A 16,852-nucleotide genomic window follows, 5' to 3' on the forward strand; every position below is an offset into this window, starting at 1 on the left:
TTTAGGATCTGACCTATCTCCCAGGTCCTGTGTCAGGTCTTTGCTGAATTTATTTTTCACATTTCATGCACATGACTTTTAGCTGTTCATCTTCTCTACATAGTCATTTTTTAGGCCTACTACTTCTTTTGTCCAGCACTTGTCCCGTATCCTCAAATTTTTTAAGCACACACTGCACACCAAGCATGCCGAGGTTAACTGCAAATAACCTTTGATTTACTAGCCAATGGTCCAATTTGACTGTATTTTGGAATGAATAATGTTGCTACGTAAATAGCTGACCAGTTACTAGCCTGTTACCAATCTACATACACATCACTATTATCCTTTTCTTTTAAAACTTGTGAAACCATGCAAGTGCAAAACAATGTCACAAACGCAGACCTTTAATGATTCATTACACACAGTTTAATTTTCATTAAAGGGATCCAAGGCCTTCACAAAAGGGTTGACTCTTGGTAGCTATACAGTACTAACACAACACACAACAACAAAAACAACACAAAGGACTTGTGTGAACGAGTGAAAACACAAATAAATAAGGGCCGAAAGACATTTCGTATGAGATGCATCAATAAAACCAATAGTCAGAGGAAAGTGAGCAGAGGTTCAAACTCTGCAGATTACAGCAACAGCTTTTTGTACAATACTTGATTTCATTTCTGATAGGAGCTGATTGTCTGTAGCAGCTTGTTTTGGTCATGCACATTTGTTAAAGCCATTGCTGTTGTATTGACAGTGTTGCATTAACTTCACAGTTATTTACCTCTACTTCCAGCTTTGATTGTCTTTTGAGTGTTTGCACTATGTTTTTGTACTGATTGTCATAGGCTAATAAATATTTATGATGTGGTGTATCGTGTATATATCACTGCAAACTTTGTTATGGAATTGCTTCTGATTTCTTGATTGATTGAATAAAAAGATTACATCCACAGCATATAGAATAGAGACAAAATGTAGCTGATTTACAGTTTGCCCCCCAAAAATCTGCTAATGCCATTTTTATTATTGTGTAGACTGATTTTATGATCAGCCAGTACTGACATCAGCATTACTAATCAAACTTGTGCTTTGAGAGTGAATGAGCCTACAGCATGCTACATTCTTCCCTCCAATAACATCCGACAATATTTCACACTTATCTTCATCATACACAGATGTCTGTACAAAAATATGTGGTCTCAGTGTAATGTTGCTGGCAGGAGAGGCAGGATTTACACTTGTTATGGTATGTTTTGTTTTTTTGTTTTTTTGTTTTTAGTTTCAGTACAAGTGATTGCTGTAAGCAAGTCTAAAATCTTCACAGTAGCCTCACACAGCTTATGCTTAGCGAACAAGCTAGCTATCACAATATCTTTGAGCTGCTCAAGTAACAAGAAACTGTGGTTACACTTCACAATACACCTGACATACGCTGGCCTTAAGGATTGATCTTAAAGCTGAAGGGTAGAAGTAAAGTCAGGTATAATTTAAAACTCAAAGCAATCTCCTGCACCCTTTTTTGATAAACGATCCGAGTGCTTGTGGTGGATGGTTGACCTCTGGGAGGATGGTTTCGCTGGAGGTTAAAAGCAAGTTTTGCTGTTAAATCGATAGTCCTCTTGCGAATATTGTAGGGTCATCACCTTACAACATAAAACCCCTTGAGATGGCTTCTGCTGTCAACTGGCACTATTTAATTAAACGGAACAGAATAAACAACATTTTTGCAACATAATTCTAAAATGTAAACACTTTTTTTTTTTCGGAAATGTGTATTGAGCTTTAGGAAGACCAGTATTTTCCTCTTTGTTCTTTTTAGTGCTTTGGCTTGGATCATATATACTTATAAAAGAAAAAACCAGACTGTGTAATGGAATTTTGGAAGGTTTCAAAGCTAAGTCTTAAATATCAAATGCTACATTAAACCCTGATTTAATCCTGACTCTAATCCTAAACACACCTCAGACTGATCCTATACCTAACCCTGACTTCAGCGCTATGTACACATACTATCCAAAAGTGCAACCTGATAATACTAAGATAACACCAGTACAGCCGGAGTACTGTTAAGTGCAACCAAAGCTGCTCTTGGCTGAATTTGTAAACATTTAATGCATTTTTGGGGTCTGCAACCCCTTCGAGGCCCCTCTATAGCTCAGCCCTGTGCTTGCTTATATTCTTTTCTTCGCACTCGTTTTATTTTACATGCCCTTTTTTTCCTTCTTCTTCTCTCGTCGTGCTGATTGGCAACGATTGTCTGTTGTTCACTGTAATCTGGCCCAGTACTGACCCAGGCTCTGACTCATGCTCTGCGGCTCAGTTCCTGGGACCTGGACTGGCACTGACACCCCAGGCGATATGAGCCCTGAATAGAGGAGAAAAACAGTCAGAAGCGTAAAGAGTCAGACAGAAATCACAGATAGAAATAAAGCAAATAACAAAGTGATGCTAATAAACGCTCACCCGTGTTGGAGTTGGCCGAGGGTGGAGACTGCAGATGAGGGGAGGAGTACGCTGATGAGTCAAAGCTGCGTGGTGCAGAAGGAGATGGAGGTAACATGCAGGAGTAGGAGGAGGCCGACTGGGGAGGAATTGACTGAGAGCGGACACAGGAGTGGAGGAGAGAAAGATGTTGGTACGCATTACATACAAGTCTACTTTTAAGAGCAGAATCATTGCTGTCTACTAGACCAGCGGTCTCCAACCTTTTTTGCGCCACGGACCGGTTTATGCCCGACAATATTTTCATGGACCGGCCTTTAAGGTGTCGCGGATAAATACAACAAAATAAAACTAGTACCGGTACCGAAAAAAAGAAGATTTATTCATAACACACGTGAAAAGACCCAGGAAAACAGAGTAAACGATAAAAACGATAACAAAATAATGCTGAAAACCGATAAAAACCCTGAAAACTATACATTTGACACCTGAACCTCAACTCTCGCGGCCCGGTACCAAAAGACTCACGGACCGGTACCGGTCCGAGGCCCGGCGATTGGGGACCGCTGTACTAGACCATGTAGCACTAAAACAGTTACAGCAACATGGTTTGGGTTTAACCACACGGAGGTGCTAGAGGCTTGTGGTATGGTCGGATTGTGGTTCAGCGCGGCGGCAACAGCAGCGTCACGCTTTTGTTTAATACTGCAGATGCAAAAAGAGTCAAGGTTTTCTTTCAAATCTTTTTAAAGATTTAAACGTTGCGATGATAATATTTTCAGAAATCAGACCGGGAAGACATTTCTAATGCATTATTGTTGAGGCTCTGGCACACATGAATTACAATCCACTGGAAACCCACAGAGCTGCGCATCCTACATCCCTCAAAGTGGGGATTAGCTGCAGGCTCCTGACAAAGAATGTGAAAGCAAACTGCATTTTCGTTAAAAAAACATTTCATATTCTATAACAAACCTTTTGTTCAAAGGCTTTTATACAATATTGCAAACCTTCCAGCTTTCAGAACAATGCCAAAGTCTGCCAAGGCCTTCAACCTGACACACCCTTTGCATTTTCCACAGGAGAAATGTTCAATGCAAAATGAATTTGGAATTCAGTGGTTGAAAAATATGATTAATAAAGTTTGGCTGATAAGAAGGAGCTATAAGTTGTCAGAAAAACAAGTGTACATCTCCAGTTTCGTGTATTGGGTGCTTTGCTTGAAGCCACATCTATAAGAACCTTATTAAGAACTGACTGGATCTATTTGACTGTAAAAATGTCCAAATTATGGCATTATGTCAGTCAAAATTTGAGAGAAGCAAAAAACAACCCTAATGTAATTCATATTCATTCACACGATGTCACAATCGTTCATCAGTTTAAAAAAATCAATCAATTTAAAGGTCTTTCAAACCATATGTCTCTAATATTAAAGAATACTGCTGTGACCACGTTTTATTATCAGCTGCAGAATCATTTATTAACTTTGATTAATATGAATTTCAGAGCCTAGAAGTGATAATAAACAGGTTCTGATCTGTTATGATGAATGTGATGTAGTTTGGAAGGTGCTGATGATAAATGATGAATAACGAATGATGAATTTCCAACCTGGACTCCAGATGAGAAAACTGACAGGGAGCTGTAGCTGGGCAGGGACGACTCAGCCTGACTCAACATGGACCCTGGAGAGAGAGAGAGGAAGAGAGCGAGACACACAGGGTGCACGCACAGTGAGCATGTGCGCACAAATTTACGCACAAGCATCTCGCAGTGGAAATGTTTTAATATAGATGCGCTCTAATGGAGAACCTCTAATGGTTTGCCAGCCTGCAAATGTCAAGCAGAGGGAGCTCTGAGGCTGGTAATTATAAACTACTAAAATATTCCTGTCACCAAATACATAAATTATTGAGAGAATAGGTAAAGTCTTGCTTTCAGGCTCCTCGTGTGCTGTATGAGTTAAGTCAACAAACACACCTGAACTGCTGCTGTGCTGCTGATGATAGACAGACGTGTTGAAGGAAGTGCTCAGGGGGGCTTGGCTCTGCGAGCAAGAAGTCACACCGCCTGACCTCCGCTGATTGCGCAGCTTCTCCTCTCTCCTCCACTTGGCTCTTCGGTTTGAAAACCACACCTGCCAATCAAAGAGTCCCGTTGCACCCGTTTGTCTTGTTGTTAACAGCTACATTGGTCTATATTGGATTCTGTTACAGGTTAGGCCTAACAAATAAATGGGACCGTAGAGGAGGACTGAGAGCTTTCTCACCTGTATCCTGGCCTCAGGTAAATCGATCTTGTTCGCTAATCTCTCCCTTGCAAAAACATCTGGGTAATGCGTCCTTTCAAACTCTGCGGAAGATATAAAGCATCATCAAACACACAAAGTGAGTCCTAAGCCTGGCATGCTCTTCACCTATTTTGGAACCATCATATAATTTAGTCTGAATTAGAATTAAGCAAAAATTGACTTTTATAGAGTCATTTTAGCAGAAATCAACCAACTACATATTGGGTAATTACTGCTTAATATCAGCATTACTAATTATCCTTCTTTGGAACATATAAATCCAGGATGCTGAGCTGTATCCTTACAACCATTTTTGAAATATTTATCTGTTGCACTTTGTATAAAATATTTATGATTATGGAACACGCAGAAAGTTCATATGAAAGGATTCAAGTTGAGAAGCTGTCTAAGCACTTTATTTCACAGAAGGCTGAGTAAAAGTAAACTGAAGAAAAATCCTTGCAGGTTATTGTTTTTCTTAATTAGTATTGGAAAATTGCATTGTTTGTCACTTATTTGCATATAAAGTGACTTACTACAAGGTGTCTAACAAATGGTGTGGCTTGAAACCAGACACTTCGTATTAGTGAGAGTTTCACTTTCAGAGCATCAAAGGAGTTCATTTCTAGGTGACAAACTGCTGACATTTTTGTTGTTGACAAGTCGAAACGCGAATGTGCCTCACCCTGTAAGCGGCAGTCTGATTCATCCTGATGAACTCGGAAGTTTCAGATCTAGTTGTCTTTATAGTCTGAACTGTTTCCGTTCAAATGTTTTAGTAAAATGTCAAGAGAGAAACCGAAACCCGAAAAGTCAGTAAATGATCTGAAATACTTAATGAATACTTATTTAGCAAAAATAATGATACATTTGCAAATTGAGTCTTGCAAATTGTTATAATTGGCTTGGTTATAATTGGCGTCCGTGTCAACACATGATTGTTATTGTGCCTTGGCTGTGCAGTGAGGTCAGTGTACCTCATTAATGTCATTTGCACAGAGTGACCACAGTGATACATTTCCACTCGGCTGCACAGTGGACATTGCGTCCTTATTTAGCTCAAGGGCCCTTTGCAGCCATATCCAGTCAAGGGTGGCTTTCTGATCCCTCTCAGAGGGTATCGGGGCTACGAGGGCCAGATCTCGCTGCATAATACAAACGCGGCAAACACGCATTATCAAACCTCTGCTTTACATGTCCCTGGAGGCTATTCTGGACCAGATCGGGAATATTTGTGGAGTGAGGATTGTGGATAATTTGCATCTGGTAATGTTTATTCTCATCTGCAGGCTCTGATAAAGATGATGTCCTTCCAAAATATACACGGGATGATTTTTGATTTTTCTCATTTGCATCCCCCCCCTCCCCACAGCCATTTAAGAAACTCCTGCAAACAAGGTGTAACAAATATAATCCAATAGAAAAGGTGTTGTCAGGGGGGGGGGAAGCAGCAAGACAAGCTGTGTCATGACACGCTCTGGTCTGGCTCGCACCAGTGGAGAGCAGCGATTGGCTGCAAGGAGAGTGCTGTGCGTGCTTGCATGGCCTGACCTTTCTCCAGAGCCTCGATCTGCTCCTGCGTAAAGCTGGTCCTGTTCCTCTGCAGCTTCCTCTTGAGCTGCAGCCTCAGCTGAGACTCCTCGCCCTCATCCCGCTCCACGGGGACTCCTCCTCCTACCCTGCCCGCTCCACCCCCCCCTGCCTCGGCTCCCATGCTGCCCTCCGTGTCCAGCAGACATCCCTCAGACACTGGCAGCAATGAAGGTGACAAAAGAGATGTGTGTTACATGGGTGTGTGTCTCATATTTTAAGATCGTAAAGGCTGGTGATGTAGCCACGAAACGACTTTGAAAGTGGTTTAAAATCAAAGACATATTCCTTGTGATCTGTGAGGGCTGTGTTATGATCTAGTGAGACAGAAAATGTCCTCTCACCTGTGCTATGTTGCGTCTGGATGGCGGTGGGATCATGGTACCAGTTGTTAGGCCCACTCCAGTTAGAGCTGCTCTGTAGGTTCAGCATGGTTAACTTCTCATACATAATACGAGTGTCCAAACCACCATGAAGAGAAATAAAAGAGTCCCGTCCTGCGTGCGTGTTTGACCCTGTTTACTGGCACCTTGGCTCCTCTCTCCCTTCTTCAATCCTCCAAATCGTACCTCCTAAGGTGGGGTGGGGAGGCAAGGTTTAGGGGTAGGGGAAAAGAGGAGAAGAAGAGGAAGAAGAAGAAGGAGGAGGGGTTCATATCGCATGAATTCACACATGGTTGGCATTGTAGTGAATTAGCCTCATGATGACAGGCAGAAATGGAGTTAGTTACATGCTCGCTGTCGTAACGAGTGTGTGTTATACATTGCTAGGCTAGTATACCAGAGGGAGATGAAGTACATTAGAAACCACTCTGAAAGGCAGTACATTTGTGGTGTTACTTGCTTTCAGCTCCTTTCCCCCCCCCCAGTAAACCAAAACATGTTCGCAAGTCTGTGCAGCCAAAAAACAGGCAATCACATACTGTACAGCGGCTTTGCGAGCAAGATCAGCCATAAAGCATCCAAAACAAACTCATGGTTAATGGTCACTGTGAAAGATAAAGTGCAAACGTATTTCATTTATCAGTGTTATCAGCTTAAATAAATATTTACCCAGCTCAGAGTTAAAACAAAAGAAACACAAAAAAAAAAAACCCTGCTCTCTTTTCCTGTTGGTTTATGTTTGAGGTGGGAAGATTTCCTCATTGGAGAGTTATACAAGAAGGGTAAAGGTATGTCATTACGGAGCCACATCTTACAAACTACAGCCGTAATAAAATGTCAAAGGTCAAATGTGATTCCGTTAGATCAGGGTGCACAGGGATGACAATTTAAATATAAAGTCCAGAAATCTTTTAAATAAATATCAGTGGTGACGATGCTGACCCCATAGCCCGCGATAAACCGGCAATTAAAGAAGCAACCAAACGAAACACACAGCACAATTTCTTCAAACTTACCAAGCGTCCAGATGAAATGATGAGGGGGTCCTGTGTGTGTTACTCGCCTCCTCCGTGGACCTCTATTCCCCTGGTCCCCCAACGTCCCTTGTTCTCCAGCTTTGTTGACAATACCGTGTGTGTGTAGATGTGCGTGTGTGTGTGGAAAGAGGAGAGTAGGAGAGAGATGGAGAGAGTTAGACAGGGTGAGAGCAAGTGAAAGAGTGAAAGGGGGGGCTCTGGAGAGAAATGCGTCTGCGGGCACTCTTGTCCTCCGAGCGATGGGGGGAGAGAGAGAGAGAGAGAGAAAGCGAGCGAGAGAGAGAGAGAGAGAGAGCCACCGAGGGGTGACAAAGTGAGTCAACATCAGTGTCAAGTTTGAACTTAATGCCAGCAAGAGGAGGAGGGGAGGCCGAGAGACTAGAGCATAAAGCACAGATAATGGAACGATAGTGGCTGATGAATAGATGATGGAATTCAATTTTAGCCATAAATTACACATAAATATTAAGTACAACCAGCTGTCAAGTGTCTAGCAATCAGACACGTAACATAATTAAACTTGCTGTCCTAACTAGCGGGGCCTAATTTGTACTGATTCTTGTTTATAGATGTTTAAATGATGTGATTGACAAAACTTTGATAAAGCTTTGACATATCTATATGTACCTGCTGTCCTGCTGCTACTGCAGAGTCTTGTAGGCATGAGAAGATTCAGTGACTACAAGATAATTGGGAATCATGATGATTGTTGGGAAATAAGACTTTACATCATCGTGAAAATGATGTGAATTAATGTATGCAATGAAATTACTTAGGGACAGGTGTTAGGGCCATAGGCTTAATAATACATATTTTAATACAGAGTCATCAATTTGAACTGCTGAAAATATGTCAAGCATGTTACTTAATTAAAAAAAAACATAAATATAACAAGTAAGCAAGCAAAATGTTTCTGTCTATTGTGTAATATTAAGGTTAACATTACATTTTATTTTCTTCCAGCTTGTCTAAGAAGCTGGATTGAGGAAGGATGAGCAATCATTTTACTACAAATCTCATTAGATACAAAAATATTCTTTATGACCAGATATAATTAAGGAAAAAAGTTCATTTGCAACCTATAAATACGCTATTTTAGCTATTATTATTAAGCTCATTATTATTTATTTATTCACTGATATTTAAACCTTTGGGATAAATGTACATTTGTTTTTCTGAAAATCTGAATTAAAACAACAGATAGTCTGTTTTAAATGATCTGTATATTCATTCGTCATTTTATCATTTTATAAAACTATGAAATTTCCCTTTTAAGACAAAAATGTCATAGTTTTATGATAATGTATTTTTAGAACATAAACATGTCACGCTATAAAGCAAGTTAAAATGCTGTTTAACAAAACCATTCACTAATTTATTCAGTTAATTATCTTTTACTTTGGCCTACAGCGGCGACTCGCCTGCATTATCATTTGTAGGATTTTCAAAGAAAGAAAATAATTAGGAAACATGTTTACATAACTTTCTTTAGTTTTCATTTTTAGTTATAATTTCAGAAGAAATAGATTTTACAATTCAGGATCCCTTCGTGTATCAGGTTTAAATATTCTCATTTCTCATCTTAAATGATGACTCAGGTATCAAATAATTTCTGGTTTGTTTTACCTGCCTGTGATCTAAATAACTAACTGAGTCCAGCTATACAGTCAAAAGCTTTCAAAAGCAGCTATTTGATATCAGACAACCAAAGTTTTTAAATCTTTACACTGGTGTTTCGGGCCTGTTTAGATGCTGCAGATGGCCAGGTGGTTTGAATTCCAGCTTTTGGGAGAACACCCAGGTATTGTTCCCTGACCACAGAGGTATTGTTCCTCTGCTATAACACGCAGAGCTTACAGCTATGGGACAATGAACAAAGGCAGCGTGTGGCCCCACAGTGGGTTAAAGAAGCACCATACTGAAACCCTTGGCGATAGACACACAAGGTCTGAGTTTAGGTGTAAGTAATGACGCAGGTATGACGGTACACGGTAGAGTCGAAGCCCGAGAACAGAGAAGAATCAGGGTTTAAATATATCTCTTTGCAACGGAAGAAAGGAGAAGAGAGCGATGAAAGATGGGAGCAGAGAGGCAGAGGAGAGAGATGGAGAGAGTGAAGAAGAAGTATGTGACTTTGGGGTGGGTGTAGGGGCTTGGGGATGGGGAGGGTGCCAGCTTGTTTTATTTCCGGTTGACAAGACTTTGCGCTCCCTTTCTCTCTGTCGCTCCCTCTCTCTTTCATACTCTGCTATTCTTTCGCCGCTGCCCCCATTGCTTCATCCAAGCCCCCCTCCCTGCACCTCCCTCTTTCTCTGTTACTTTCCTCCAAGACGTGCCTCGGAGAAAAGAAAAAGACTTGACAAGTTCAAAGGTAAAAAAACAAGGAAGAACAGTGGTGGAAGAAACGTTTAGACACTTTAATTAAGAAAAAAATATTGAATACTTCTTAAAAGAAACCCTCACCCTGACAGGAATAACAGCATGACGTACTTTAAGCACGGATATTAGTTTTTATAATACAGAATAGATAAATTTCACAACTACTCATACATAATGCATATTGTGTGATTACATTGTTTTAAAAAAAGCTTTTTACAGTTGATTCAAATGAGACTTTATCTATTTCATGCTATTTCATAAATCTATTTAATACTTCATTTTTTGTCTCCATTTATTTATTTATACATCTATTAGTACATATTAACCGGCATCTGTGTGTGGACAGCAGAGAAATAATTTCATTGTACAGAGAAATGCTTTTCTTTGCACACATGACAATAAGTACTTTGAATCTTTAGTTGGTTTAAGCTACTTTATGTGCTTTTAAGAAGTTAAATCAGTGCATGGTTAAGCTTTCGGGCAATCTTATACAGAACAAGTATGTTTATCACGTTTCATGTAAAATAATAATTTTCAGAGGAAGTCATTTTACTGTAATAGGAGAACAAGGGGAACCAAACTGTAGAGCTTGTGCAAAAAAAACAAAATCGAAAAAGAAGTTCCTAAAAATGTAGTAACAAAAAATACTAATAGTGAATACAGAAATCAGGGAATAAGTGAAAGAGTGTTGAGTAACAAAAACTGCTCAGCTGATTTAAAACTGGACCCAAAAATATAGCATTAACACATTACACACACACACACACATTTGCCCCACCCTCTTGTCTTTTTTTTAGCTTGTTAACCTTTTGTTTTTTTCCTGTATTCTGAAATCATTGTTGCATCTTATTGTGTTCCAGTTGTTGGAATGTGGCTTAACCTATGTGATCCCTATGTGCCGACTGGAGTAATGTGTGTGTGTGTGTGTGTGTGTGTGTGTGTGTGTGTGTGTGTGTGTGTGTGTGTGTGTGTGTGTTTGAGTCTCTGTGCGTGTGTGTGACGGCGCGTGCTTCACTGCAAAGATTCATGTAGCTCCGGGACATGCATTTTTTTAGTGCATCTTGTTAGTTCATTCCTGTCACCTCTCTCTCCCGCTCTCTCTCTCCCTCTCTCTCTCGCCATCCCTTGCTTTTTCAGCGCTGAAGGGGGGATGGGGAAGGGGAGGTGGACTGGGCCGGGAGGGGAGGGAAGGGGTGGGGGCAGTGGAGGTGGAGGCAGTCACCATGGTTACAATGCCACGACAAATATTCATCAAGTTGTTAAAATAAAAACAAACGGGAGTGCATTATAATTGCTCTTACTGACTGGATCCAATAATGTGTTCATATATTATGAGTGAGAGGAGCAGAGAGGAATCGCTCGTGCTCAAAAAAAAAGGAAAGACAGAAAAAAGAGCCTGTTAGTGGTAAAAAGGGGATATCGGGTGTCCTGGAGGCAAACACAAGTGAGGCACACACTCACACGCACTCATTTCAACTCTTTTCTTTTTGTGTGTGTGTAACTTCATTTTCCCATTACCTGCGTATGGAATTCCCTATGAGTACTTTCGTGAGTCTCCCCTCTCTTTTCTCTTTGTCCCTCCATCTCTCGCTCTTCCTCTACTGTTGTGTAGCCTCGGGCGATACTGTGATGTGTCCTCCCTCTGTCCCTCCCTCCCTCTCCCTCTCTCTCTGTCCCTGTCACCTTCAATTGCTCTGTGAAACTAGACACACTGCCTGGGGCAGGGAGGGAGGGAGGGAGAGACACAGGCAGGGAAGAGAGGAAAAAGAGAAAGGCAAAAAAGAGAGAAAGACAGACAGCTTTATAGACAGACAGAAGGAATAAACATTTGGTGTCATGTAAAGAAAAATAGGATTACCACAGACCACATGTGTGGCCAACATGTAAAAACAAAATCAGCTGAGGTGATGTTTACAAGTTTGACAATAAGATGTAATCCTCTAATAATGTTATGGGGGAAACAACAGAAAGACTATTTGTCCAATTTAGTGCATGCTTGACCCTGGTTGTGTGTCCCTTGCACACCTGTTAAGCAGATATGGACTATGATCCTTTTGATCTATAAACACATAATATAAGCATGAGGGCAATATAGGTGCAGCTGAATCACACAGGGGCTTTTTAGAATGTGTGCAGTATTGTCAGTTTTATAAAATTAGTCAATAAAATATTTTATGGTTAACTTTGCTAACAGTCGCATGGAGTGTTTATAGGCATAACAATACTGGGTTCAAATGAAAGGCTTATTAATTACTACGCGCAATGTTAATGCAGAGGCAGATTAGACCACTGCCCAACACAACTTTTATACCACTGCTGCCCTAAATTAATAGTACTGGTCATTACCAAAATATTTTTTCTATTTTTTTCTAATGGAAAAAGAGCACCAGTGTCGACAGGCTCTTTAAATAAAATTATATTTTTAGTGCTAAACTATGATTATTGTTTTTAGCCATGAATTTTCAAATTTACAAATTTGAATGAGTAGCCTATAGACAGATGCCTAATAAATAACAATATAATTTATAGTTTTAAACTAGATTTTGACAGATTTCTTCAATATTTGTGTTTTTATGTTTTATTGAGAGGTGGTCTAATAACGTTTTAGAATGTGCCTCAATGGTGATGTTCGGAGTTCTTGAAAAGTTTTGAGGTATTAATATGAAACTGTAAATTTATATGAATAAAAAGAATATTATATTATAACGTTATAATGAGATTAAACCGGTTATTTTCACTAAACAGTACACAATCAACTCATACTAATGCAGCTGGATATATAGCAAGAACATTAAAGCACAGCTCACATGACATTAACTCAAATAAAACAGTTACCAAGTAGTGGAGTAGTCTTGCTCCTCTTTACCAGTAAATACAGAAGTGAAACAAAAGTGCATTCAAATCAAAAACAGGCTTTCATCAACAGGCAAAATGTAAACAACTAAAATTTCTTGGTATGCAAAGAACACCTTTAATAAGCGGAAGAAAAAAAAAAACCTGATACCTGTAACTAAATAAGGGGAGGACAATCTGATTGGTTGGGTTTTCCATTCGGTAAACGTTATTGGTTCCGGCGGATTCGGGGGGGAGCAAGACTTTCGGTTGGCTGTAGGTGAGCACACAGGTAGACAGACGATTAGGCGCAAAGCGAATACTCGGAATCTCAACGATACTGGTAAAACCCGAAACCTATGATTGTTTTTTTTGACGCCGTTAAGCAGGGAGGGCGACTTAGACGATTAGAAATGTAATTTTTTTTAAGACTTAACTGCACAGCTGGAGACTTTGATTAATGATAGAGGACGCTGGGACATATTTACAGTGTTTTATAATTGAGAGATAACCGCCTCGGTAGTAGTTGAACTACATTTGTGATAGAAAACATCGAATCATGTTAGTGATACCGAGATTTTCTGCTGTTTTCTGGTTCGTAACAGGTGAGTAGGTTCCCGTTAGCTTCCCTCGCCATTTTTTTTTTCTTCCCCACCTGAAAAATATCTGCTGTCTGTTCTTGGCTGAGGAAGTCTTTCATTTTCTTTCTTTCTTCTTCTTATTTTTTTTTTTTTTAAGTAACATTAATTTAAAAAATAATAATAAGTAAAAAAAAAAAAGTCCAGCTACCGTGGTGTACCTATACTTTCCCTCCTCTAGGTATTTTGGCTTCTAACGCCCAAGAATGTGGACGACCACCATTAATGCAGGACAGGATTGTGGGCGGGCTGGATTCGTTAGTAGGCGAGTGGCCGTGGCAGGTGGATGTACAGGTGAAGCCTTGGGAACTTAGATTTTTAGTAGATTTTCATGTATTAAATTGTAAAGTGTAGATTTGAATTACTCTACTCACTAAATCCTCATTGGTTACAGAAACACCCTGATGGTCATATCTGTGGAGGCTCTCTGATCACGGAAAACTGGGTTCTATCTGCAGCACATTGTTTCCCCAAGTAAGAACACTTTCCTCTTAGAAATGGGCCTGTTTCTGTTTCTTCTTCTTCTTCTTCTTCTTCTTCTTTTTGGAAGTCTTTCTTGTGTCCTCTCATTTGTTGAAAAAGAATGACATTAACTCATTCACTGCCAGCCATTGGCAGTGAATGAGTTAAACCCATTGACTCATTCACTGCAATTGACGGCTATAGACGTCAATGGCAGTGAATGAGTTAAAAACAGATTATGCTTGATTTGTTGTTGTTGTTGTTTTTCACCCACATGTAGCATTCTTGCATACAAAAACCATCTTATAGACAAAAATTGTGAAACCTAAACCCAGAACTGCTACTTTTTAAAGTTTCTGTTTTCACCAGTCCTCATTTCAGGGAACACCTGCTTGTAAAGTAAATGTTTAGCCTTTAATTCATTGTCTCTTTGTCTTTTTTCCCCCCAGTCCATCTGATGTTAGTTCTTACACTCTCTATGTTGGTCGCTACCAGCAGAATAGCTTCAATCCATACGAGTCCTCACATAAAGTGAAACAGATCGTGGTGCCATATGGTTATACTGACCCTTACAATGGAAAGGATGTGGCGCTGGTGGAACTGGCCAGCCCTGTTACTTGGTCAGATTATGTCAGTCCTGTATGCTTACCCACCTCTGACACCCTGTTCCCAAGTGGCATGATGTGCACTGTCACTGGCTGGGGGAACATCAGGGATAATAGTAAGGCTTTCTAAATTCATGACTTTATTCATTGCATGCATACATATGACTTTTGGACAGCATTTTTATCACCAGATACCTATTATTTTAGAAATGTATAACATTTCATCCCTATGGCCTTAGTGCATCGTGCATACACTTGCTCATTTTTGTGATCGAGGCTTTATATTTATACTGGACACAAACACTCGCCATCCTTTTTGTTCTTCATCCTCTGTCCTCGTATTCCCCTCAGTCCCTCTGCCAGGAGTCGGGACTCTGCAGAAAGTGCAGGTGCCAATCATCTCCCAGAGTTCATGTCAGGAGATGTACCAAACAGACCCGAAGGAGCAGGTGGACATCTTGTATGACATGATCTGTGCAGGATACCAGGAGGGCGGCAAGGACTCCTGCCAGGTACTGTTGGATCAGCTGTTTGTGCTGTGTTTACATTAACAAAACAACAAGTGGCATTAAAAATATTTTGGATTACCCCCTTTTTCTTTTTTTTCCTGTAGTCAGCTAATCTCTGATTTGAGCAATCTTCTGTTTAAGCACTACTGAATTAATCTTTTGGATTCCCCCCCCCCCCCCCCCCCCCCCCTCTCTCTCTCTCTCTTCTCAGGGTGATTCAGGAGGACCTCTTGTTTGTCAGATGGTAAACGGGTCCTGGGTTCAGGCTGGGGTGGTGAGTTTTGGAACTGGCTGTGCTAACGCAAACAGGCCAGGTGTGTATACCAAGCTGACCAGCTACTCAGATTTCATTAGAAGCACAATACCAGAGATTCAACTCTATGGCCATGCTAATCAAAACAAGTGTGCAGGGGCTCTTGTTGTGTTGTTCAGCTGTGTGATCGCTCTAGTGATGGTACTTCAGAAATAAGACTCTGAAAGATGTAAAGCAATCGGAATTCGCAAAACTGATTGTAACGAGTATAGGTGGTTCAGATTATTCACAATCACAATATTTTACTTTGTATCTGACATGCAAATGATGACAAACTGATTTCTTCTATATGCTGAGGTTGTATTTTAAATCAAGTGAGTAAACATTATCTTTTGTACTTGAAATAAATTGTGGATTTGATACCTGAAGCCAACTTGGTGCTCTCTTCATCTTTGTGTTTGCATCAGTTTATACAGTCACTGGCTAAGGTTGGGCGACATGTAAAAATATTCCAACTGACAATCGTCAGTCCAATAACCAACGACTGATGTGGTATATGTCCATACTTTTTGATGGGTGGAGCAATGTAATCATGGACTGATATGCGCATTTAGAACACAGAATTACGGATGAACTACTTGCCAAATTGCAGACTGGAGGAGAAGGCACAGATAGAAATGGACTGTTACCTCAGCGAGGACGTTGTAGATGGAGAAAACGATCTACTGACTTGGTAGAAAATGCATGAAAAACATTTCATCCATTGATGTCACACATGGCATGGAAATATCTGTGTATACCAGCCACAAGTACACCTTCAGAACGTGTCTTCAGCACCGCTGGTAATATTGTAAACCATCTGTGCACACTGCTAAAACCTGATAAGGTAAACATGATGGTTTTCCTGTCAAAGAATTTCTAAGTTTTGTTTGAAGGGAATGTTTGAGCTTCTTTTCTTGTTTGTTTCAGTGTTAATATAGCTACTTTTTGGATTATTTATTTGAAATTTGCCAGATCGCACAAAGGACTTAACAACAGAGATTTTCTTTTTATGTTCGCTGGAAGAAACATTTTGATTTTTAACTTTTTAATTTTGTATTTGTTGTTTGGTCGAATGTGTAAGACAGATAAACACTGGAACAGTCTGTAAACACAGTTGTAGTGCAAAAAAGAAGGTAGTTTCGCTTTGTTTCCCTCCCCACCTTTGTTTTGTTTTTTATATTTAAATGTTTTTTTTTTCTGAACATAGACTACTGCCGTTCTTTCTTTCTGTTATGAGTCTGAGTAAATGAATCGCTGCTGCATTTGGGCGCACTCTGAGGAGGGTGCATTTGCTCGCAGCTAAAAGAGGGTGTTGTTAAAACAGCGCTATTATTTATTTATTTTTATTTTTTCTGTTGACTGCTTCTATTAGCTTCAACCAACATTATTAACAAACTTACTC

At 40.1% G+C, this 16,852-nt stretch overlaps 2 protein-coding genes across 3 annotated transcripts; one reads left to right on the forward strand and one right to left on the reverse strand.

Annotated features, from left to right (window-relative positions):
• Positions 1 to 408: 408 nt before the first annotated feature.
• On the reverse strand, positions 409 to 11,811 carry pax10 (paired box 10). Of its 2 annotated transcripts, XM_080873316.1 has the most exons (8): positions 7,710 to 11,811; positions 6,655 to 6,882; positions 6,272 to 6,469; positions 4,700 to 4,782; positions 4,411 to 4,567; positions 4,042 to 4,115; positions 2,449 to 2,581; positions 409 to 2,350 (listed from the first exon to the last, which is right to left on the reverse strand). In XM_080873316.1, the coding sequence occupies exons 2-8, from the start codon at positions 6,758 to 6,760 to the stop codon at positions 2,250 to 2,252; spliced, it is 852 nt and encodes a 283-aa protein (XP_080729442.1). In that variant the 5' UTR covers positions 6,761 to 6,882; positions 7,710 to 11,811; the 3' UTR covers positions 409 to 2,249. The 2 variants fall into 2 exon arrangements, with proteins under 2 accessions (XP_080729442.1, XP_080729443.1); XM_080873317.1 differs by lacking the exon at positions 7,710 to 11,811 and having other exon boundaries at positions 6,655 to 7,216.
• A 1,396-nt stretch (positions 11,812 to 13,207) lies between these two features.
• On the forward strand, positions 13,208 to 15,836 carry LOC308391267 (serine protease 27-like). The gene is made up of 6 exons (XM_080873843.1): positions 13,208 to 13,546; positions 13,761 to 13,873; positions 13,974 to 14,053; positions 14,491 to 14,762; positions 14,998 to 15,158; positions 15,367 to 15,836. The coding sequence occupies exons 1-6, from the start codon at positions 13,501 to 13,503 to the stop codon at positions 15,622 to 15,624; spliced, it is 930 nt and encodes a 309-aa protein (XP_080729969.1). The 5' UTR covers positions 13,208 to 13,500; the 3' UTR covers positions 15,625 to 15,836.
• The last annotated feature ends 1,016 nt before the right edge of the window (positions 15,837 to 16,852 follow it).

This window comes from Rhamphochromis sp. 'chilingali' (genome assembly GCF_963969265.1).
Source record: "Rhamphochromis sp. 'chilingali' genome assembly, chromosome: 22".
In the NCBI taxonomy this organism is placed as follows: domain Eukaryota; kingdom Metazoa; phylum Chordata; class Actinopteri; order Cichliformes; family Cichlidae; genus Rhamphochromis; species Rhamphochromis sp. 'chilingali'.

Excerpts from the sequence above, each read along its gene's own strand:
- pax10 (XM_080873316.1), bottom strand. The coding sequence starts at position 6,760 with ATGTATGAGAAGTTAACCATGCTGAACCTACAGAGCAGCTCTAACTGG. Across the intron at positions 2,582-4,041 it reads TTTTCTCATCTGGAGTCCAG|TCAATTCCTCCCCAGTCGGC; the intron begins GTTGGAAATTCA and ends GTCCGCTCTCAG. Across the intron at positions 2,351-2,448 it reads CTCGGCCAACTCCAACACGG|GGCTCATATCGCCTGGGGTG; the intron begins GTGAGCGTTTAT and ends TCCTCTATTCAG.
- LOC308391267 (XM_080873843.1), top strand. The coding sequence starts at position 13,501 with ATGTTAGTGATACCGAGATTTTCTGCTGTTTTCTGGTTCGTAACAG. Across the intron at positions 14,054-14,490 it reads GCAGCACATTGTTTCCCCAA|TCCATCTGATGTTAGTTCTT; the intron begins GTAAGAACACTT and ends TTTTCCCCCCAG. Across the intron at positions 14,763-14,997 it reads GGGGAACATCAGGGATAATA|TCCCTCTGCCAGGAGTCGGG; the intron begins GTAAGGCTTTCT and ends TATTCCCCTCAG.